This window comes from Branchiostoma belcheri, unplaced genomic scaffold (assembly GCF_001625305.1).
Source record: "Branchiostoma belcheri isolate BF01 breed outbred unplaced genomic scaffold, Haploidv18h27 scaffold54, whole genome shotgun sequence".
NCBI classification, from domain to species: Eukaryota; Metazoa; Chordata; class Leptocardii; order Amphioxiformes; family Branchiostomatidae; genus Branchiostoma; species Branchiostoma belcheri.
The window spans coordinates 1,519,436-1,543,614 of record NW_017804176.1 but is presented as its reverse complement, the minus strand read 5'-3'; the positions used below and the strand labels follow the sequence as shown (position 1 = coordinate 1,543,614).

The following is a 24,179-nucleotide window of genomic DNA, read 5'->3' as shown; positions in this document are numbered from 1 at the left end:
ATGGCCGGTTTGACTTACAAGGTACATGACGATTGGCCAGCACCACAATGCATATGTTCTGTCCTATTCCTTTGTCCCATTTCCAGGATTTACTGCAAAGTTTGGCCCCAGACAGCTGCCAGAGAAAACACCAAGTTCATCAGGCTGCCCTATACAAGAACCATGCTAGCAGTGGCCACAACCTCCGGATCCCTAGACTCCCTTCCATGGCTGTCCTTGCTGGCTACTTCTCATGGTGTTACCCAGTCTGTTCACAGCTCAGATTGCAGAATAAAAGCTGGGTGAGTCCAGGGGAAAGCTGACAGGGACTGCATTATGGAATGCATTATGGGATGGAAGTCATGTTTTCTGATACTAGTGATAGTGTCTGAGGTTGCCATGAAAATGTTGCCAGAAGACTTACCTTTGCAACAATTTTAGGCAAAGAAAAAAGGAGACAAGCTCTGCAACAAGATAGTTGAAACCATTCTTTCCTTTATTCAGACTACATACACAATGGTTGACACATTTCCTTCAACATCTTTCACACAGCAAGAGTTTTACTTGTAGTTGGGTCTTATTAAGGAATACCAATCTTAAAGTTACAGATGAACTGCTATCTTGGTTTTGGTATTTAAAGTGCAATTCAACTCCAGAGAAATTACAGTCACTGCAAGACAGTATGCTTTTCCCAAAAGGAAAAATGGCAATACCCCCCAATTTTGACCACTGAATATTTCCATCTATTGGTAGAACTGTATATACTTAGAAATAGTTCATCATGTTGTTTGAAGGTTTTACACTAGGATCTTGGTTGTGTGTTCTCTACAAGGGCTGGCGTATGAGCGATGCCATACGGTTGATCTTGCTGGCCGTGGACATGTCGACAAACCGGTCTCCCACGTTCACAACCATCCCTCCAATCAGGGCTGGGTCAACCTGGAGGAAGAAAATATCCACAATTTTAAGTATTCTCAATACAAGGTTTATCAAGATACCATTCATGTACTCCTCATAAAATGATCAAAATATTTAAATCTTATAACTGACCTTTGTGTTGAGTTTAAGGGTCTCTCCCTTCTTAAGGAACAGTTTCAGTGCATCTTGTAGGCTCTTCATGGTAGCTGCATCTAGAGCCTGCAAAACACAACATACATCACAAAAATGTAATGACACATATCTCTTGTCAGATATCCTCATCAAACATGTCTTTCACTGTTAAACAGAAAAAAAAAGGTCCGTGTCCCAAAAATTGCAAACTAGACAATTGTGTCAAAGATCTTCTTTTTCACAGCTTCAAATGGAGATGAAACAATATTGTAGCACAAAAGCAGACACTCACGGGGACAAAACTGTAGAGGTCTAGAAAAAAAAGCTAAAACAAAACCACTGCAAATACTGTATTTTAAGATTTTCAGTACCTTGGCCGTGGTGACCTCACAGATGACCTCCCCTCTGTGGGCACTCATGATGTCACTGAAGTTCTTAGCCACACCAGAAACCACGCCCAGTCTGTTGTTGTCTCCCAGCAAGTCTAGTGTAACACATGAACAATGGAACGTATTACACAAACAAATGAACAGACACACATTCACAGTTCTATCATGAAACATTAAAATGAAAGCGGCAATCACTGTTCTTTACTTCTGAACCTATCAGATGGCTTGTTACTACTACAGCACCTAATAGTGGTCACAGACTCTTTATTGTCCATTATTTTGCAGTGCTCAGTGGTGTTCACCTCTAATACAGAATGCATCAACCTATCACATTACTGTTCCAACTTATCACGTAAGAAGTGACACACAGATACATGTACTTACCAACCAAGTTGGTAACAATGGGAGAAGCTTTCTGTTCCTTCAGGACACCAAGGACCACAGCTGTAGGGAAGAGAAAGAGTTGGATCAAACCCACTGTGCATTGAGAACTACTGCATGTTAAACTTAAGGGTTGCTAATGTGAAAAATTATGAAGAGTGCATTGGGATATGCTTGGGAAAAATATTAGTATTGAAGTAACACCATTGAAATTAAGTTTGATGCTTTAATTCTTGAAGGTAAACTTCTGATGACAGTGATAAAATACCAGTTCAGGTACTTACATTTCTTCTCAGCCCTACTGATGATGGGGTTCTTGATTATTTCCTGTAGTTTGACGTTGCCATCAATGACACCCTGCAGATGAACCATAGACAACAGAACCATGTCAAAACCACATAGCACCATTTAACCTAAACAATTTACAGCCCTCTACACACGAAGTCACACACACAAGGCAAGAAAGTAACAAGGCAATTTTATCATAAATGATTATCTGTACATTCGGCATAACAGGTTGCTTGACACAACACACCAGCTTAACAATGGTTATAAAGCATCTATAACCTTGTATGATCATAACCTTGCAAATACATGTGTATGATAAAAGAAACTACCTGCAAAGATGGTTTTTAACACTAACCTGAAGTGCATTCAGTTCTTTCTCAACGACGTCCAGTTTCTTCTCCTTGCTGGCAGCAGAGTACAGCGCTGTGGCGTAACGACCAGCGACACCGAACACCTGGATCGGAGCCTACAGATGGTGGTAGTGTACATAATATTTAGGACAATGGTTGGGGTGTTTCCATCTCAAGAAACTAGTATAGTGCGGTTATCAACAACTCACTTCTATCCATTTAAAATATACTAATAATAGACAGGAAGGAAGGGACATGACATGAAAGTTAAACATACAACAGGTGTATAATGAAACATATCATTATGTATATCACTGTTAAACTTCTGCATTTATGGTAGATCATGTAGCCTGGATGACTTCCATATATTTTGATACCATGTCTTTCTCATTCTTTTCAGGTGAAATTGACTCCTACCTTGACCATAGCAGCTGGCCTGGCAGCTGATGTACTGAGGCCCCTCACCTGTGAGAGAACAGAAACACTGTGTTAGGTTCACTCTTAATAACTGTACTGTGGACCACATGGTTTCCAGACGTTTCACAACCAAGACATAATCCTCGCCAAGATGATGACTGACCCTAACCTTAACCCCAACTATAAACTATAACCTTAACAATAGTATAAACTTAAACTGTGTTGCATTTTGACACAGTTTGCACCTAACAGTTACATCAGTTCCGTATTATATAAACCTTTGAACATATGTCTTGCCTTTTGATCCCAAGGTAAAAGACGTACTGTCGAAAATCTAAAGAAAATTGAACGATGACCTACAAAAATCGTTCCAAATTTCTCCCTGAGCACGACAAGCCCCCCTCCCACCCCTTGAAGGTCAACGCTGTTTTACCGCCTAAAATACGCCGGCAGCCCATATTAACTCCACCTGTAGCTACCCTAGTATCTGCATAGACACAAACACCATGTCCTTGTTTGTATTAATCGGTAAAATGTTGCTAAAAACCGTTAAATTTAGTCTTACCAGGAGGGATAGAGAGGTAGACATCGCCATCATGGCCGCCCGGCTTAGGAACAGTGAAGATGGTAAATATGTCACGAGCTCTCTCATTGGTCAGACATCCAAACTAACTCTATGAACGTTTCTCTAATTGGTCAAAAGAAAAGGGTGAAAGGTTACGAGTTCCCCGGATGTGTGAATGTCAGAAGAACTAGGAAAGGACGCTGAAAATCATATTTGTATATATATATATTGACTAAACAAGAGTTATTCATAAGTGACGTGTGATTCGTAAGCTACTGAAGATGCCGAGATATGAGTTAGTTATGATCACCAAGGCCCTGGAACGGGTAAGTTTTTCTCGTTGTTTTTTTTTTTGTCCTTGTGTGGGGAGGGGGGCATAACGTGTTGGGACCAACATGTGTGTTAGAGTATAATATATCATAAACACATGTTTCTGATGTGTTTGAACAGCCAGAGACAGTGACGGTGGTGAAACGTGCTGTACAGTCGCTCCTGGAGAAGGGCGGTGTCGTGCGACAGATAGAGAACCTGGGAGAGAGGAAATTACCGTACATCATGAGGGCACACTCTGAGAACTTCACTCAGGGAAGGTAAGATTGTAGACAGTAGCAATTTCCATCGTGTACCTTAACAAATTTTAGATAAAGGTACACGGATTTAGGTACAGGTCTTGGCCTAAACACGTTTGGCCAATCATCTGTTAGTTATATACTAGTATGAACTGATGATGTAGCCATTATCCAACTGTCTTTTTAGTAGTAAATTGTTCTCTTAGTGTCACTGTGTGAAAATTAAATTACATAATTCAATTTGAAAATAAGAATATTTGCAAGTTTAATTTTTTTTATTTGCCAGTGCTAAGTTGCAAAATCTGTCATTTTTGAGATACATTTTATCAGTAAACTAAAAATACAAAATGTACTGTGAAAGCCTCCTTCTACAATGAGCCCAGACAAAAACGAATTTACAGTAAAATTACTCTTTTAATAGTTCTGTTAATACTATATTACATATTACTCTATCAGTATCACTGTCTTGTTACATGTCATCCCCACAGGTACTTTGTAGTGGAGTTTGATGGACCCACGACTCTGGTGAGCTCCATGACACAACTCCTCAACCAAGACCTGGACATCATCCGACCAAACATCATCAAGAAGGAAGTCAAACTGTTTCCAGACCCCCCCTGTCCAGGAATGGTCACAAAAGAGCCAAACTATTACTCACCTAACCCTTCAGCCTGGTTCGGCGCAGAAGACGTCAAACTTGAGAAGTTTGTCAAGAAAGACAAGCGATTGAAAGTAATGAAAGAGAAGAGGAAAGAGAGGAGAGAGTTACAGAAACAACAGGAAAAAGAAAAACGAGAAATGCAAAAAATGCAGTGATTTTGTTTACATAAACTCTGTGGAATATTCGAGTAATATCACAACACTGGATTGTGATGCTTGCATGGCAAGTGTCCCTAAATGGTCAACATTGGTTTGCATATACAGTTAAGTTCTGTTCATAGTTTTATGCTTCTTTCAATAGCAAGGATGACATTGGAGTTGTCCATTTTTGGATGTGTCAAATCTGAAGTGTTACAGTGAAGTACAGGTACATGTACAGGATCACATGAAAGAAATACAGATTTCAATTTTCATGTTTTTGAAGGAAGAAGACCTTGTCATGTGCTGTCAGTGAGGAAAAACAACTGAGGTTATTATGTTTTCCTCAAGCCTTTGTTTCTTCTCATTTGACTGTATTGAATTTAGACATGTAACAGCTTCAAGGTTGGTTTAATCTGATTTTAACCAATCAGATGGCTTCTTACAACTAACTGTCCATTGATCCATTCATACAAAGTCAAAATAAAGATTAGAGACCCTCTTTATAAAACTGCGGTATTCACCTGAATTATTGTTCATCAATTCATGATATAACTCTCAATATTTTTGCTTCAACCACTTTCATTAGTTTTCTTTTTATAGCACAAAGATTGAAATGTAATGGTGGTGTTGATAGTTTTGCATAAACACTACCTCTGTCATGTTCCTTATCCAAGAGGATGTCCCTAACTGAAGCTACATGTACATACTTATTATGAGTCAAGGGCAAAACATTAGGGCTGAATCCATAACCTTCAGATTCTATGTCTACAACCCTTACCACCTTGCTGCCTTTGTTGTATTGGACATGGTATAAGGAATTAGGTGCACGAAGTCAATCTCTACTTTTCAACTCTCCACAGCTCACCCTCCACATCTCACCATCAAAAAGCTCCTCCTGTCTCTTATCACACTAACTGCAGGGAAGGAAACATCACAGCACACAGCCAAATTTCTTCTCAATTGATTTATTTCAGTAAACATTTTTTCTCACAAAATTTCCTGTGTATGAAAAATAGATTCATCTTCTGTAAGTTGTTGGTTATGTATGTTTTGCAAGTGCGAGTATGTATGGCAAGGCATTTGTAGAACAACTGTACATAAATATATCCTTCCACCAGAAATATACCAACAGAAATATACTGACAAAGTGTAGTTATTGAATGTGAGAAATCATAATCATCTATACATAAAGAGAAGAAAACAGAACACATTCTTTCCATACAAGATTTGCAGCAATTGTGCATTTGACCCTGAGAATAATATTCTTGATTATTTCTTTACTAATTAATTCTCACCTAGCTAATAATTCCAAGTTAGATTCCATCATAACCAAGCAAAATTAGATAATCACCCCCTAAATTTGTTCACAATTAGAACAAGGAGAAATTATTAATGATGTGCAGCACTATAAAGACAGCTCCCAAATTACCAAAAGCAAGGTGAACTTCATACAGTCAAGATCAAATAACCCAGAGAAATTAATTATAGTCAAATAATGTTCATATCAATCCAACCCACATCCCTATATGTTAATTCCCAATCCATCAGACCCAACCATTGTGAAATTATTATTTACACAAAGACAAAAGTTATCACCTATTCCTATCAATAGAACACTTGCAAGAAACACTTGCGAGAGCAACATGAAATCACAATTCAACCAGTTTGGATGAAGAACTTTGCAACTTTCTCAAGGTAGAGAACTTTGGCAACAGGTTTTCTATCATTTTGGCAAAATATTGCTAATATAGCACTATTATAGTAAAGGAAAACATGTGCATAGTCAACAGTTTGGCAAACCACTGCAAATCTTGCAAGCTTCTTGCATCTAGCAAAACCCAACCAAACCATTGGTTCAAATTGATAACCAATGTTTTCAGTCGCACAAATTCAGCCAAACAATACATTTTCCTGACTTGAGAGGTAACTAACAAAAACTGGGTTCTTACCATTGTCTTCAACAATCCATATTTATACAACCAAGGACACTATATAATGTCCTTGATACAATACAGTCATGATATCTATTACTTATCATGACTGTCTATTCAGATGAACTTATCAATGAGGAGTATTCAAAGACAATGCGCAAAAGCTCATTCTACCTGATTTGCTTACAAACGCAGTGCAATATCTACTTCTTTCAGGCAATAACTAGACTGGGTTTTAACTCTCTCAATGAATGCAGCAACCAAGAACACATACGTCTTTCTTTAACAAGCTAAACAGTTACCAAATTTTAACATAGAAGATCAGAACTACAAGTAGTTTATATAGCAACAAACCTAAAGTAATTGTTATTCTGTTATAGAATATAAAATTTGGAGTGAACAAAAAGGTTTAAGTGTGTACATAGGAACAAAGATATATATAAAACAGGTGGGTATATCTTCTTTGTGAGGAATTCACAGTGAAGATAATATATAAAACTGTGCAATTGAATGTAAACAATATGTACAAATTATACTGTATGGTCTTGAAACTGAGGTATTTGTGGCTTTGGTGACATGGAACGTTTGCATTTATACATATATAATATTTGAAATAATAAATATGTGAATGTCAGATACAGATTATTCAATGGTTAAATTAGTTTAACATACAGAAGATTAGAGAAATAATAATTCTGTATTCGCATTTCTCCCAAACTGTTCGTGTACAAGGTAGACAAAACTGTTACTTTCTTTTTTTTTTTTACAAAATTTGTCTTGTCACTGAAAAAGCTTTGCTACACTGTTGGTGCTATTTGGGCCCTATTGAGAAGTAATGATTATCAATACATAGTATTTCCTCTGTCTCTATATTAGACAGTAACAATTCACATTTCTTCCTAAGAGATATAAACATATTTCACAAAGGAAGTAATTAAGACTTTTTTGAAGATATGCCAAAAGGTCTAACTAGAAAACAGGTTACCGACAATATGGGTGATTGTCCAGTGTTGTTGATTGAACATTATTGCTATTTCTATGAACAAATACAAAGAGTAAACATTGATGAGGTTGTTTGTGTACCATAAGGAGCCTGCTCCAGTTGCATAGTTCAGTCTCTAGGTGTGTTGATGGTTCAACCTTTCCTGTAATAGTAACTATGTGATGGTATATTGTTTAAAACAAAAATCACTATTTTAGGCAAATAAGTTGTTTGATTGTCAAATGCAGCAGTTAAGAATTTTGTTTGCTGTCGCTGCAATGCTAATTTGGAATGGTGTATTTGCGTGAAAATGTGAAAACAAAGTTTAACTGTAATCTTTGTTTCCCAATTGTGCATGAAGTTTAGAATGACGGAACAAATTTACCCTGTAGGAATCGATGTTGCAACAATCATTGTTAAGGTCACTTTTTTGTGCTTCTATCTTTTTCTAAACAGCAGACATTTCAACGTCCTGTTTTGACAAGTTCTCTCTCATGGCCGTCTCCTCTTCGTGGCCCTCTGACATCACACTAGTGCTGGTTCCGAAACCACTTTCCTCGCTGCCGCTACCGTCGCTGATGTTGCTTGGGCTGCTTTTGCTGCTGTAGGTCTCGCCGTCATCTGACGTGTCCATCATTGGGTGCTTCTTCGCTGCCTCCAGCAAGGTGTACTTCTGGCCTGTGGCTGCAGCACTGTTTTCTTGTTGGCTTGAGACGTTTTCTTCTCCATTCCTGCTGACCTCGCCATCGGACGCGTCACTCTCCTCGCATTCTCCTGAACATCCGCCGCAGTGCTCATCACACTCCTCCGGAGGGAAGGCGGGCACGTTGCCGTCGTCGTCGGGAGTGCAGGGCTTGGTCTGGTGCAGCATGAGCTGGCACCTGTAGACGTACGCGTGGTGGCAGTGCTGACACTGGTACGGGCGGTCGCGGCCGTGGAGGCGCTTGTGCAGCTTCAGGTGGACGTACTGTGTGAACTTGGCTGGACACAGCTGTGAGGAAACATAGAGACAGAGGTTATTGTCTACATGTACATGGTAAAATCATCAATACCAGTCTATGTTTAGATCATGAAATTCGTTTTATCACGTTTTTTAGTCGTCCATATGAACGATCTGAAAAGTTATGTCAATGAAGGTTAGACATCCAGGAAAGTGACGAAAAGGAGTGGTTGCTACTTGAAATGTCAAACAGTTTTCAAATCTATCCAGTTGCTTTAGTAGCTGAAGTTTCTTGTGTATCTGAAGAGTGGTTTTCATCTCTGAGTCCTTATTAAGAAGTCCCTTTTGTATCCAGCACAAACTCTTGTTGAAACAATAAACCAGAAACACAAGAAAACTGTCAAGGACATCTTACTAACCTTGCACTGGTAAGGCTTCTCCCCACTGTGTAGCCGCAGGTGGGTCTTTAGGTTACTGGTGCTGCTGAAACGTTTGTGGCAGATCTGACACTCGTGGGGCTTCTCACCTGTTAGAAGAGGAACACGGGTGCGTTTTAAGAAATGAGTTACGGTTTCGAATCATGGGGTCTATACATGTACATGTATTTGCACCATATCAGTTACCACTGGTATATATTTCTCGGCTAGTTCTGTTTTGATAGAAAACCACATTTGTGCATGATAAAGGAATGCCGTCCTTTCTCTCTGTCAGTCAATCTCAAAACACTATGAATCACAAAACAGGATGGTACAGTTCCTTTACAAATGTACAAATCAAAATTGGCTCCTACCTGTGTGCACCAGGTGATGTTTCTGTAGATGAGCCAGCTGGGTGAAGCCCTTGCCACAGGTCTGACACTTGAAGGGACGCTCGCCGCTGTGCACCCTCAGGTGCACCTTCAGGTTGGACAGCTGCCCGAACACCTTGTGGCACACGTTGCACTCGTAGCTGATCTTCCCGTTCTTCTTGATGAGGGGGTACGGAAGCGACTTGTACCCCTGGATCTGCCTCCTGGGCTTACTGGGGCTGGCTGTGTCACCGTTCCTGCTGTTCCCCACTGACTGGCCCATGTAGGGTGAGGTTGGCACCGACAGTTCTGCTCTCTCCCTGTTGTTGTTGCTGATATCGGAAGGCTCCGTCTTCACTTTGATCATACCGTGAGGCATGTCCCCGATTCTACCCAGAGGCGGCGTCATCACAGGGCCGGTTCCCAGCATTCTCAGGTCGGAGGGCGGCAACCGGTGACCATTTCTCAGGAGGGCATTGTCGAACGGCGGGCGAAGCAAACCAAACCTCGCATGTGCGTCGTGGTAGACAAATGGAAACGGAGGCGTGTAACCATTGAGGTAGGGGAGGTTTGGAAGCAAGGCTGGAGGTTTGGGAAGACCTGGTAGGCTGGGGAATATGTGGGCTTTTGTAGCCTCCGTTGGGCTCACAACGGTGGTGTTTGGGGTGCCATTTGCCACTGTGCCTGGGAGAAAGAAGGAACTAGGCAGGGGCTTGAGGCTATAACGTGTTTCATCTGAGTGGCCATTGGCTAGTCCATTTCTCTCCTTTCCATCTTGCCTCTCGCTTGTAACTGGTAGAGAGATGCTAGCAGCATTTGGCACAGGAACTTGTACTTGGCTTTGGGGCGACGCGGCGTGCCCATTGGTTGGGCTGACAGGCGAGGCATTGTTGGACCTGCCCTTGCTGAAGTCTATGGGAATATTGTCATTGTTATTGTTTGCTGTCTGGTCCGAAGGGTTGTTATGAGGTAGACTGGGTTCCTTCAGGAGAGCTTGCTCTGATGGGAGAAGAAAATATCAGTGATCAGTGGCTGAAGAACCTTTTTGTGCATTAAGGAGTTAGTCTTTTCTGAATCCTCTTACCAAATTTGGCTTTCTGAGCAAAAGCACTTAGACAATGTCTGCACTTTCTCGAAAATCATTTAGAAAACTTGTAAGATGTAAAACTCACTTATTCTCTGCATCATCAGTTCCCCACTTGGAGGGTAGTTGAGCCGTTCTGCAAACTCTCGACAGTACCAGACCAGCAGCTCAGTATCAGGTAGAACAGGCTGGAACATCATTAGAACATCTTCATGAGTTACATTATTGGGTTAGATGTAAGAGTAAAACACTTCTCACTTTGACTATACTCCTAATTCAAACAGGTGGGTGCACCTGCTGCTATAACAATGTATGTCCCAACATGTAAGATGATTCTTCTGGGTAAAATACAAATTCAATGCAGCCAGTTCCAATGTTGTAACGATAGAACCAATGCTTCCACCTACATCCTACCAACAAATTTACAGTATAGTATAGACCAACCTTGATAGTGAAGAAGTAGATCTTCATGTCGTGTTGGCAGGCCACCAGGTTCTGTTCCTCCCCGCTGTGCGCTGGGTTGACGTATCGCATCCAGTTGCTCTTCGTGGTGTCGTACCCGTCCACGTAGAACTGGAATTCCTCCCCGTCGTACACCTTTAACAAAAATGCAAAACATGTATCTTAACCAAGTGTATCAATAAACTGAACAAAAAGTATAATGCTTACTCCACATTCTTATATTCCTTTATCTTCTGTACAACAGAAATGAGGAGAACGTGTTGGAAAGTGATTGTACAATGTTTTCATCCTCCAGATGTTAGATCGTCCCTTGCTAGAAGTCGACCTAAAAAAGGGCTATGGGTAGCAGGCTTTTGGCAGGGTTGGTCGGGTAACGGGACATTTTTTCGTAGGTATGCTGACACTGCCATACCGAAGCCGTCTGTGTTCTCAAACCAAAGTTGTTTTCAGTTCTAACTAGGTCACCTGTCTGGTGTTTTACTTGCTCCTCCATTCCCTCATGTTTGTTATCCCTGGTAAGACCCAGTAAGTGGGGGCAGACTAACTGTTATCCTAACTAGGGGGCCTCCTGTCCATGAGGGTCTTGCCCCCATTGTAAACTCCTTGGGTGGAGACTTATGAAAGTTTGCTTAACCTAAGACTAAAGACACTTGTATTGAACCTTTGTGATACCTTACCTGCAGAAAGGAAGACACTGAAAAAAACGTCTCAATGTCTGAGGTTTTGTGCTTTCACCTGTAACTGTAGGGCAGAACTAGAAGGACACGCTAACTGTCCTTGCCTTTATAATAGTGAATACCTATCCATAGTGGGGTCCTTTAAAGATAGCCAACTGTGCTTGTAACTCTGATCATCTGCCTCCCTTACATTAGGGATTAACAGCTCAGAGATCTTGCTCTTCATTGATAAGGGACTTAATCCTTATGCAATGAGAGGTGCTCCTGAACGTTGCGTTTTAGTCTTCCCATCTTCACTTGTACTGAGAACAAGGAAAATGCTTGACTCACCCTCCAGAAGTATTTCCTGTTGGCTCCCTTTGGCACTTCATCCCTGCGGTACACCTGTCCCACCAGCGGCCCGAACCGCGTGCCTTGTGGAATGTATTCTTTGCTGCACACACCCAACACCTTTGTAGGCAAAAAAGACAACCACATTATACATATGTAATGCAGAAACTTCTCAAACACACTCTTTATTTTACTGGGGAACAAATATAAATTCGATGTTCATGTGCAATGTGCATGAAAGATAAATTGCATACTTTGCCTCGTGATATATTTTTCACGTTACTCTTTGGGCACAAATTGTAAGATCCTTTTTTTCTCTTTCCTTGATTTCTGATGAATCAGCTGAGGGAACATTTGGCAGAAGTACTAGGAAAAACTCATGCATCAGACAGAGAAAAGTCATGCATCAGACGATACCAGACAGACAAGATTATCAGCCTCATGACTGACTGCATGTCAATCATTCCCCAACAACGGCCGGAATTTGCAGCTGAACACCTTTTCTCTTGAGAACGCTTCCCCTGGTCTTTCCCTAAACAAACTGTTTATTCCCCTGTTTATCTTACAGTTGGCCCTCGGAGAGTAAAATTGCCGTCTAGAAAACAAATGTGCATTAGCCAAGACAACAGGAAAGATGATCACATGTATCATGTCTTCTCTGACCACAATCCAAACTCCTCAAGGGGAAAACAATCCGAGCAGACACCTCATTGTGGGAGGAAGGAAGGAGATTAGCAGGTAATTTCCATCAAAAGAACCGCAGCCATATCAAGTTAGCAGACCTTTCAGTCAGAATCCACCTTCTCACATGGGTCAGATGAGTATTTTAGCAGGAGTTAGGGTAAGAGGATCTGTGTCCCCGTATTTGCTGACAAGAGAGATGCATGTTCGGTAGAGAGGCTTGTCACCGCAATCATTCCGGTGGGAAAGAGTGATGTCACGAAGGCGGGGTAAACAAACTTCCTAGAAAAACGTGGGTGTAGGTAGAGTTTTGAGATCGTGGTGTGAGAATTACAGGACTTGAAAGGATAACAAGGAGAAAGAGATGGTGCCACGGGGGAAAAGACCGAGGACAGGTGTTCAGGGTTGAAACTATCAACTCGACAACCGAAGATGTTTTAATTCATGGTACAGTAACAGAGAAAGTTACACAGGACTTTGAACACCTGCCGTAAGACTTTTGTGGCTGCTCAAATTTGTTACATGGGAAATGACTGTATCTGTAACTGGTTCGTATGAGCCTTGTTTTGAGGTAAAAATTGAAGTAAATAAAAAAGCTAATAAACCGAGGATAATTTCTAATTTACAAACAGAATTTTTCACTGCGTAAATATTTCACAGCATGGTAAAACATTGAAAGCACAAGAAGCACAATTAGATGTTTACTCACTTCATTTTGCTCATTATACTTGAGGTAGAGATTTCTGGGAAGGGTTCCCTCTGCTCTGGGCTGCTGCGATCCTTCCTCCTCCCATTCCTGGTCCACCACGAGGTACGTCGAATTCTTCACAAAATCTTCCTCGTTCCACCGCAGCACATCTTCTGTCATCGTTGTCCCACGCATTGCTTTGTCTTTTCTGTAGGGAGGCAAAAAAATAAATGTGATCTCTCAACATACACAACAAACATTGTAAAAAGTTTTCACATGTCTAAAATGTTGCAGTACTGAAGAATTATGCCAGCTACCTCTGAGAAAACAATTTTTTCAACTTTTCAACAGCCTGGGTTTAAACCAACCCAATGATACAACATGATCAAGTCTACAACAGAGAGTGTGACACAGTGTCGTTCCAACTGTGCCGGCTAAGGAAGTGTATGACAGGTCTGATATAGAGAAGTCATCACACCTCTTGTAGCTGACGTCACAGTCAGTAATGACAGGTTGGGAGTCCTCTCAGTTTCATCTCATTTGCATAATACAACTATCAAAGTATCCTCGGGATTACTGCCCACGCTGTATACCGTGGGAAGAACGATGTTGTCTTATTAAAGGTAAAGGGTCGGATATTAGATAACCCTTGTTAGCAAGACTGTATGGGGAAACTCAGCACAGTTGGCTCTACTTTAAGACCTTTCTACTGTAAATCTCAAAAGAAGGCACCTGAGAATTATGCAACAGTGGCCTTTTAAAAGTATTTTTAATAATAATAGTTGTCTAATTGTGTGAGAACCTTACATTTCAGTATCTGATATAATTCCAATATCTCCCTTGAAATGCAAACTGAAGTCTCTTTCTCAAGTCTATACATGTATTAAGCTGCATCGAATCGAGTTCAAAAAGTACAACCCAGGAAATGAAAGAGGGTACGTGGTTGGTTCATCCTACACTCAACGGACAGGTGCCTCTGCTAACAATCGTCTCCGTTACATAAACAACCAGGGCAGGGGTACTTCTGCAGATCTGGCATGTCATCCCCCGTGTCCGACTGAGTGCCTGGCTCGCTGGGTTGACTGAACTTACCAGAGCTTCCGCCGGCTGGCATCTGCTTCCTCTATATCCCACTTCACTTTCCTTAAGACTTTATCATATCCTGTATCCACTCCTTATAATCACAATGACTTTGCCATTTGATACACAAAACTTCCTGGTGCATTTGCATAGTATGCAAATCATCTACTTATGTAGTTATGATTTTTATCACTTTGAACCTTTACATTTAACACATTGCTTTTGATTACATGATCCTATTTTGTCACCTTTGCTATTTTTTTTTACAGGTTTTGATGTTTAATAGGCAGATGAGAACAGAGGTTTTCCTACAGGTGTGGCAGGTATTCTCTCACGTGTGCCACAGGTGTGTTTACCTGAGAGACTGGGTCCACCATAGGGAATTTCAGCGCTTTGCATAAGGAATTATCATGGCGGAAGTAAACCTGGTATGCAGTTGTCTGTAGGCTCACTGGGGAATTTTACAAACAAGGTTTTAACTTTTTTCCAAAAGTTTCAGGAGACAAGATGCTAGACTTTCTGTTCCAATGTAGATCTTTTTTATATTTTCTACTGTAAGTGTAACTTAGGAAATGGTAAAGGCCACTCAAACTGAACAACAAGGGAGATTTTGTCGCTCAACTGCTTTTCCCAAACTTTTGTCTTGGTTTTATCATAATATGGAATGGTAATAATGTCTGTTCAAGGGGGTCCCTTTGGAAATGTTTGCTTCACTTAGCATTACTCCTTTATTCAGTTTCTCTGAAAACTATTAGTATTACCCAGTAATCATATTTAGAGCATGACCAATAAGTATGGGTCTGGTCAGTTGGCTGGGAAGTGTGTGACTCCAGAATTAAAAAAAAAACACCCAAAGGTTCTGAAAATACTGACCTTACAAAGCCATATTTACATACACCCCTACAGCTACAATCTTTTCTGGTTTATTCTGAACGAAAAAAGTTCCCATGCACATCCTCTCTTGCATTGCCTCAAGCTATGATTTAAGAGGAAGACAATTATGCAAAATCAAACTGTGATTAAGATAAGGTTTACTGCATAAATGGACAATACATTGCCAAGACTAAACAAAACTTAAACTTCTGCAATTTTTCCTCTTGTAGTCAAGAAACAAACAAAACAGTGAGTAAGAAAGAAAATTTTCCAGTAAGTACATTTCCCTGTGCCAGTTCCTATATGGCTGAAAAGATGGTGTAATCGATGCCATATGACTACAAGCCAGAGCACCAATTATACCCCAACAGTGGTCTACTGCAGCTTTATCATGATTGGAAGCAGAGATTTCCAATTAAGAACAACAACAACAGGCATCCTATATCATTTTATGGGAACAAATCTAACATCATGAGTTTAGGGACAAGACCGTTTTCCAATAACCCAAAGTAGTTCAGCACCTAGAAGAGTTTTTTAAGCCTTGCATGGAGCAAATTTGTCTTTATAAAATGTAGCTTTCCACTCAGTGTTTCCTGTACTTTGTATCACTACTTCATTGACTTCTTAGAGATTTTCAATTCATGTTCTATTAGAACCTGTCAACTTATAAAACATCAGACACTCCCTGTGGCAAAAGACAACACCTTTTTCTCTTCAAAAGTTTCATGTTTTGAATGCTACTATTATATGCATGGCTGCATTTATCAAATAAAAACTGGTTACCCCCTTCATTACAAAAGCTTTCCCTTAAATTAAAGGCCTTTGCCTGTAAAGGTACATGTAAAATACTATTATTTCAAAAAGAGAACAATAGCATCTATAATCACTGATGATATGTAAATTTTAGCTGTGAGATTTTTTGTACACTGCCAAAAATGCAAAATTTATTCATGAAAATTCCTATATTTGAGGGACATTTCCTTTCAAACTAACCACGAAATACATTTTTATTCCAAATTCTTTGTCCAAAAACACTTAGGCCTATTCCAACAACTTGACGTAACAACAAAGCTCTAATGACATCAAAGAGGTGATTGGTCCATTGACAAGCTCAGTCATGCCAATCCACCAATGATAAATCTCCTTCCTGTTTTCTGGCCAAGATTCTGACCAAAAAATCGCAAGGAATCTTTTGACATGTTTACATAAAATCATTTCGTCTGCAAATCGACCAGTTTTCTCTTCCATGACAAAAGCTTAGTATTCACACTATAACACAAAACAAAAGGGTTGAATCATTTCAATGAAAAGGATTTTTTTGTCTTGAGAAGATAACATCAAATGACTTTCTAGGTTATCTTTTGTCTGATCTTGAGTCTTGAATGGTGTGCAGACAAAACAAATATTTGGAGTTCCTGCCTGTATGTTAATTACCCCTAACTGTCTGTTTTTCACACATTAGGAGTATTACCACTTGGTTGTGAAGTCTGTTAGCATGAAAACTCTAACTGAGAGATTAGTACACAGTAGTTCATAAAAGAGATCTCTCTACCACAAAGTATGGTATTGGGAGCACTAAAAGAAAATATAAGAAACTTTGTACCAGTTTCCATAAAGCAAGGAAGTAAATCTATCCACATTGTACAAAATATATGTATGTGGGATTGCTTCACAACTTTCAGGAAATTCCAATTGTTTTGTAAGTCCTGGATTCAATAACTAGGAAAAATTCCACAAGAAATACCAGAATCCATATCTGGAATTCTACAGATGCATCAAAGAAAAGCTCACACACATCTGCCAACTCCTTCAAGATTTTTTAGAAATTGCAGTCATCTGAAATGGAAGACTTTTATGGATCTAGACGTTATCGAGCAGAAAAACATTAACTGACTATGCAGGAAGTTTCAAAACATATTTCAACACCATGGTTTGAGGGAAATGAATACAAAAGCCTCACTCACTCATTCAGCATCGCATTTCCTCTGTAAGCAGTGTTTCTACTGTGCCATGTTGTCTTCATTCACCCATCATTTGGATAGTTAACAAATTGGGAGGCTCCCCTCTCCAGGAATCAATTACACAGAAGCCAGGATATCCAGGGACCTGCACACGTGCTTGGCTACCAAAGTACTCCCTAATAGGCTGGAGTACTGCCTGCCACTCGACTTCACCTGCAACTTCCACACAAACGCTGCCAGCAGGTGGTGGCTGGGCTAGGGCACTTCAGCCGCGGGATCTACCGACCCGAAAGGGAAAATTCCGGCAATGCCCAAATCCCCCGTCCACCTCGATTGGTACTTGACAGTTCCGCACTGGTGATGTTTTTGTGGAAAGTCAGCTGTGAAGATCACCCTCTCCACAGTGCAGGGTTCTAGGGTCTGGCTCCTGTACTCTGGATGTGACTGGCTCAACCAAGGACCCAGAGCTCCCAATGGAACTTGCCTAATTTCCATTAGTAATGAATGCTAGATGTACCCACCCCCTGCAAGACTGGGCTCTGTCCCCTGCAGACTATCTAAACATGGGGACAAGGCCATCTAAGGTCAAGCCCAGCAGAACCCCTAACTCTGGTCTCCTAATAAAGACAAAGTAGCTGAAAGAGTCTTTAATTTTGAGCCTGAGAAGAAAACAATATCAACATATCTTCTCCCCCAGTGGAATGAAAGGAAGCCACTCCTTTGTAAACCACATCTGGACAAGAAATCTCTGTGGGCCTCAGGCAAAAACAATATCACTGGGAGCACAAAACAAGCACTGGAGGACACAAGAACATCTTTTCTGGCACCATATTTGTGGTAACCTTTCCTTTCATGTTCTCTGAAGAGAAAGTGAGACGCGAGAACAGGCATTCAACAGCTGGTCTTTCCCAAGTGTGGCCTGGAAGGTCACCGGAGAAGTTTAAAGCTTGTTTAGGAATTAAATGGGGTTTATCAATCATCTGACAAGGCAGTAAATGATGGCTTCCATGTTTCTTGTCAGCATATGGCTGCTGCCAAACCCCCTGTCACCACCTCCACTGATAACCTGGGACCAGCTGTTCCACATGACAACAGTGCTTCCAAAATTACCCATATTGCTTTTGTCACAACCACAAGTTCAACTGCACATCTGTTTTCCTTTCAATCTCTATATGTTTGGAAATGCCATTTAGTGTTGCAATTCCCTGTGGTGTTTGGATACAGTCTTTTGCAACCAAAAAGAAAGGGTTGACAGAAGCACATCACTTCTGACTGTTTATACATCTAATCATTGTTTAGATCATCTTATCTTGACACTTTGGCAGAAGTTACAAGTGTGGACACAATGAACTTGAAAAACCTGTGTCCTCTTTGAATCTTCACTCTTTTCTCTAGAATTTTGATTTTCAACAAAGATAAGCTTTAATTTTTAAATTGAAAACCTACCTACGAAAAAAATCTCACTAAAATGATGTACATGTAATACCACGTCCTCACCTTTGATAAAGAAGAGCCAAGTACTTGACCATCAGCTCATAATTATGGCTACAGACTTTTGCTCTAATACATTGTAACTATAAAAACAACAGGGATCCCCCTAGCTCAAGACCAGTCCATATATAGCACCCTTCATTCATGGAGTTTCTCATGAGAACATTCTATTAGTCTCCCTGCAACCAAAGGATTTGACATGGTCATTTGTTCCAATGGCAATTTTCTGCCCTGTCCCTTCCTCATTTCACAGAATGCTGTACCCAACTCCCAGTAGAGCAAGTTTTGGTTGTCAAGTATGAAATAAAGTGTTATTTGTTGTAGAGCAAATTCTAGGAAAAAGATTCAAAGGCATTCCCACATATTGCTTCAATTTGACATATGATGCAAAAGGACCTATTCACAAGGGTCTCACCTTACACTAGATACTGGGACAGGAGGCCTCTATTACAGTTCTCTAATACTGAATAGACTGAATAAATGGCCTTTTATGTAGTACCTCTTCTAGTTCTGAATCTTTTTTCTAGAAAATATGGTCATCTTTTTATGGCAACACGCCTTTCTTCTACCATGTTGCGAGTGGATTTAATGGGAAAAGCAGGAAGGCTGAAAGTAGTGACTTACAGGAGAAAGTACTGAAGGTTTGACAGCCAAGCTTGTTACTCAACAGTGCTGGTCAAGAAGGTTTGGAATCCGAAGCATTCTGGACAGTCTGGAGGTCCCAAATCCCAAGTGTTTCTCCTCAAAGAAAATAAACCAACTTCTCATGACCACCATCCCCTCTGAGGCGGGCATGGGCTATCTCTCAAACAAACAATCCGAAAGATTTTCAACATTTTTTTTTCTTCTTTGCAATACTACCTTTGCACTGTTGCATAAATATTAACTACCGTTCATGTAATAGGTCACCATGTGCTATGTAAATTACCTACGCTAGTGCAAACAGTTCTCATTTTGGTAACACAAACTCGCTGAGGTTAGCTGGGCATGCCCTGTACTGTACTGTACTGTACTATATCCGCATGCATTGCCGTTGGCCAAGAAAGTGAAGCTGTGTCCGAATCCTGCATCGTTTCCATACACTTGAGCACAGGAGCAGGCGTGTGGCCGCCTCTCGTGCCTTATGTCCGATCTGCATCACAAAGCCACTCTCAACAGCTATAATACTCGGCCTGACAAGAGAGCTACCTGCCGCCCACTTCAACTGTAACCTTTTCAGAACTCTTCAAGTAGAAGTGACCTTTGAAGCAAAAAAAAAAGCCTCAACGAACAACCATCGAGCAGAAAAAGTCCAAACCCTTATTTCTGACAAGCTTGTCGAATGAAAAGTAGATCGTCACCAAAAATTGGTTAATTAGATTAAAAAACCACTTATCAGACAAGTCAGTTTACAAACATGTCATACTTTTCTGGAAACGATGTCACTTTCTTTACCAATGTATGCCCAACAGAAGAGCATATCTTTAACCAATGCGGATTCTGGAGTCTGTAACATTTACATGTAACAGTTCATCATTTCCATCCTGGAGCAAATTTTGGAAAAACAAATTTCTGTGGACACAAGAATTCTTGACCCTTTAAACAAAGTTTGTACTAACCTAGTTTTGGGGTGGACTTTCCTCCTAAAACTCCTGCTGGCTATCACACACAGTAAACAAGAGCACTGAGAAGCAAAGAAAAAAAAGGGACCCGTGTAGAGTGAGAGGGTCTTATCACTGACCCCTATTAATAGCAGGTGTAACAAACAGTTTTGACCAATAGGAAACCAGTTTCTTTCATCTGGGCAGCCAAATGGCTTTGAATAATTTCAGCTTAAGTCCATTGTTAGCAACCATTAGATAAAGAATACCTGAAACCATCGTAGTTGTTTCGAAATCACTCCTATCGTAGTTACAAAGATTAAACATGTTTTAAATTTTTTTTTAAAAGAAACATTTTTTTCATCGTAATGTATGCATGAAGCTGGCTGTGGAGGAATTCTGCTGAAATTATCCCTCTTGTAGGAATTTAAATATCAAAGAAATTAAAAGCTATCTCTTCTAACCCTCCTTGGAACCTTCAATTTTCCTTTCCCATTGTTTGTCAAGATGTACCTTTGGGCAGAAATTACCTGTGTATTGTCATGCAGCACACCTTGATTTGCACTCCAAAGGCCTTTAACAGCCACTGCGTCAACCTCCAAACTAGTCAAAAGACCTTCCTCATTATGTTTCCCGATGGGACGTCATTGTGTACCAGTTATCAGCATGGAGGGGAGTTTATTCATCACATGGTTTCCCCTGGGTGAGTCTCCTGGGGTTGGGGCACTTTCAAATGCAAAACTGAACGACCCCCTAACCAGACCGTCCAGTTCACCTAATGGACAGAGTAGACGGAATTAACGTGAAATCACTGCTACAGGTGGATTAGAGGAAAGCAGTAATGCTGGGGTTTAGAACGGCTTAGTCTGATGAAAGCACTTATGCAGGACTAGCTTTGGGCATGCGAGGGGAGTGGCAAGGCAACCTGTTTATATGCAGGTCAACTTTAGCCAAAACATTCAAAAACTCAAAAGTACCAACAGCTATCTTCAAAAACTTTACAAATCTCTATGAAACTCATGTTAAACACAAGCAAAAGTGGAAAAGCCTGTCAGAATTTTGTACAAATTATGAAAACTACGGAACAAAATGATACCAACTGTTTAGCTACTAGAGCTCTTTTGAAAAGAACGGACAACAAATATGTGGATATACAGCACCTAGAAGTAAGCATGTTTGGAATTCCAAATTAGGTAAAACCTTCTTGAACATTGGTTTAGTCCTCAATAGTCTTATTTTCTCCAAGATGGAAAAATAGCAACTGGCTTAATGGAAAGAAGTAGAAACATGTCTCAAAAGTAAGGGAAAACCATGGTAGGTAAATCATCTCAGCTATCCACTTGGAATTAAGAAGAATGACGTCTGCTAAAGAATGCTGGTGCCTCTGGCTGGCTGTCCTTCTAGCACACCTGTGTTCACATTTACCTGTAACACTTTTCCTCACATCCTTAAAACAACAACGGCTTAACCTCCAGCATAAGATACCATTTACATACATAAATTTACCTCTCTTTCTTCCGTACGTTTGCCTACGGGTTTGGAAAAGTAAGCTGATAGTGTGTGTGGTCTCAATTTTACACTTGATGCAAATCTAAAGATGCGTCCCTAATTTGCACCCACCTTTCTTGTTGGACTTGCCGACCCGGTCAGCAAATCTGAAGGCAAAGCTGTCAATCTCTGATAGCTTTGGTGAATGGGGGAAACAGCAGAACCCGTTTCTGTCGGCGCGACGGCCCGACACACAAATTTACTCTGCTACGTCATGCGGGAGGGATTTTCNCAACTTTCTCCGCTGCCACCCGACATTCAGCCATAGACAAGGTCAACCAAACTTTTCTCCTCAGGCTGCACCTGTTACAGCAAGCTCCACATGTGCAACAAACAACACCCCAAATATCTCCCCAATCACAACACGGTGATTTTTTAACTCATGGTGTCCCAGTGACGTGACCGTGAGGGAAACGGGTAGCGGTCAGGAGGGGGAAAACTGAATCTTTTGACGCAGAAATTCGGACTGTCCGCCCATCACTCGGTATGCGGACTCAAGGTACAAAGCCGTGCCTTTGTTTAGGAACAAATATGACGGAATTCCGTACACACCTGCGACAAGCTCGTTGGTCATTACTCATTGTCCTGACTTGACATTCCTGGGCTACCTGTCATGGCTAGGTCTCAGGGATGAATATGGAAACCCTTCATTATGCGTTAAAACATTTTGCTCACGGCCCAAGCCAAGCAGATCTGATGTCTAAGATAACCACACTGCCTAGTTTGCAAATTGCTAATACCACAACACAATACTCCAGGACTGTTAGTCCTTGAAACAGCAGAAACCTCTTCCGTTCAGTGTAGAAGGGATTCCTTTTGGCCTGTTCCTCAGAGAGTGGTTTGTGTTGCCCATGTCAGGTTGTCTATCAGTGACCTGGATCTGAGAGGGCTTCCATTCTTGTTATTGAGAGAGAAATGTGGCCAAAATGAAGAGTAAACCCACCTCCAGTGTGTCAGCTCCCTGTGTTACCCAGCTAGGCTAGGCTGGCCGGCCCACCCTGGCGTACACCACTCCGTGCTAGCTCACGTACTTGTGCTGACAAGACAGGTGGACAGTAATGCTGGGTCAGTGGAAAGTGCGGACACTGCGGGCGGGAGGTGTGTATACAGCGCGCTGACATCCTATCGCCAGGTGCCACCCCCACCAAGCCAATCCAAACAAACCTTTATACTGGCTACTCAACCCGTGTCACATGGTCCAAAGGTGTTCTGGACAAGTGCACTTAATCAGACTGACCCCTCCAAGCCTAATCCTTTGTTGTTTCAAGCCACAAACTGGACACAAAGTATCACCCAAACGGGGGCAAAACGTCACGAAAGTCGACGGCGCGGTCTGAGAATGTTTTCGACGGATGGTTCCGTGTGGCCTTTTGTGTGATGAAAGTGAGCTTGTGCATACACACCCATTGACACACCGGGAGCCAACCGTGGCACTTTTCATTTCATCATTGTGTGGGGACAGCGGCCGGCTGTGTACGGGGGCAGCCTCACCTGCCTCTCACACACTCACTTTCACGTGCAGATCAACGCGGCGAGCTCGATAAAACTGCAGCCGCACCGACCACGCACAAACTACACACACAACAAGACCATCTCTCTGTCTCTGTGGGAAAGTGTACAACAAAACATGGTACCACAAAGAGATACTGGAGGTGAATGGGGTCAGGGATCTCCTTTCTGGGAGGACAATGGCAGGTGTACCGTTTCGCCTTGCTGGAGGTCCGGTCACAGATACTGGATTAGAAACCCAAACTAGGTCTACGCAGTACTCTAAATTCTCAGATAGCATACGTTCGCTAACCATTGAGAAAGACACCATCCCAAATTCACGAAACATCATTTTACTTGATTGTCAGTGGCAGTTTGCCTCTTGATCATCCTTATCAAGAGGAAGGATGGGTGGGAGGGTTGTGTTCCTTGCCATTATCCGAAGAACAAATGTTTGCCCAAGTGAATGTGACCACCAAGCCCAAAGAAAGGCTCTCAAATTAAGTTGTGTCGGATGTGCCGCCAACTGCTTTCAAAACAAGCCGAGTTTTGCTTTCTTTCTTAGTCTGACATGTCTGTCAAAGGCTGCCTAAAGTAGGTCAGGCTTTAGACAGCGGGAAGGGCTTTTTTCACGTTTCATACGAGTCCCCAACTTCTTTCACCTGACAAAAAAGAGGACAAAGACTTGTAACGTTAAGCCACGTTTTCCAAATGTTTGATAAGCCATAAAATTCTTATCATAATGGATTTTCAATTTCTAGCAGCCTGTCTTTAGCAAGTGCCTGGCATCTTATCAAGTCTGGCCCC

The 24,179-nt window shown here is 41.2% G+C and overlaps 3 protein-coding genes across 7 annotated transcripts in view; 1 reads left to right on the top strand and 2 right to left on the bottom strand.

The window, feature by feature from the left end:
- Nucleotides 1–454: 454 nt before the first annotated feature.
- On the bottom strand, nt 455–3,525 carry LOC109481164 (ATP synthase subunit O, mitochondrial-like). Its single transcript, XM_019783666.1, has 8 exons — nt 3,420–3,525; nt 2,855–2,902; nt 2,443–2,553; nt 2,084–2,156; nt 1,803–1,862; nt 1,401–1,513; nt 1,030–1,116; nt 455–918 (listed from the first exon to the last, which is right to left on the bottom strand). The coding sequence occupies exons 1-8, from the start codon at nt 3,504–3,506 to the stop codon at nt 805–807; spliced, it is 693 nt and encodes a 230-aa protein (XP_019639225.1). The 5' UTR covers nt 3,507–3,525; the 3' UTR covers nt 455–804.
- A 37-nt stretch (nt 3,526–3,562) lies between these two features.
- LOC109481172 (28S ribosomal protein S6, mitochondrial-like) lies at nt 3,563–7,890 on the top strand. Its single transcript, XM_019783676.1, has 3 exons — nt 3,563–3,745; nt 3,870–4,009; nt 4,477–7,890. The coding sequence occupies exons 1-3, from the start codon at nt 3,701–3,703 to the stop codon at nt 4,802–4,804; spliced, it is 513 nt and encodes a 170-aa protein (XP_019639235.1). The 5' UTR covers nt 3,563–3,700; the 3' UTR covers nt 4,805–7,890.
- The window catches only part of LOC109481115 (PR domain zinc finger protein 1-like), a 23,913-nt gene continuing 5,476 nt past the window's right edge, over nt 5,743–24,179 (bottom strand). The window contains exons 1-8 of one of the 5 annotated variants that reach the window (XM_019783600.1): nt 22,828–23,060; nt 13,373–13,559; nt 11,983–12,102; nt 10,958–11,110; nt 10,602–10,701; nt 9,433–10,428; nt 9,062–9,168; nt 5,743–8,693 (exon numbers count right to left, since the gene is read on the bottom strand). In XM_019783600.1, coding sequence (XP_019639159.1) covers nt 8,151–8,693; nt 9,062–9,168; nt 9,433–10,428; nt 10,602–10,701; nt 10,958–11,110; nt 11,983–12,102; nt 13,373–13,546 — 2,193 coding nt within the window. In that variant the 5' untranslated portion in view covers nt 13,547–13,559; nt 22,828–23,060 and the 3' untranslated portion in view covers nt 5,743–8,150. Of the gene's footprint in view, nt 8,694–9,061; nt 9,169–9,432; nt 10,429–10,601; nt 10,702–10,957; nt 11,111–11,982; nt 12,103–13,372; nt 13,560–17,268; nt 17,748–20,354; nt 20,442–21,956; nt 22,003–22,827; nt 23,061–24,179 lie in introns of those variants that run through there. The other 4 variants (XM_019783602.1, XM_019783601.1, XM_019783598.1 and 1 more) reach the window with 4 other exon arrangements.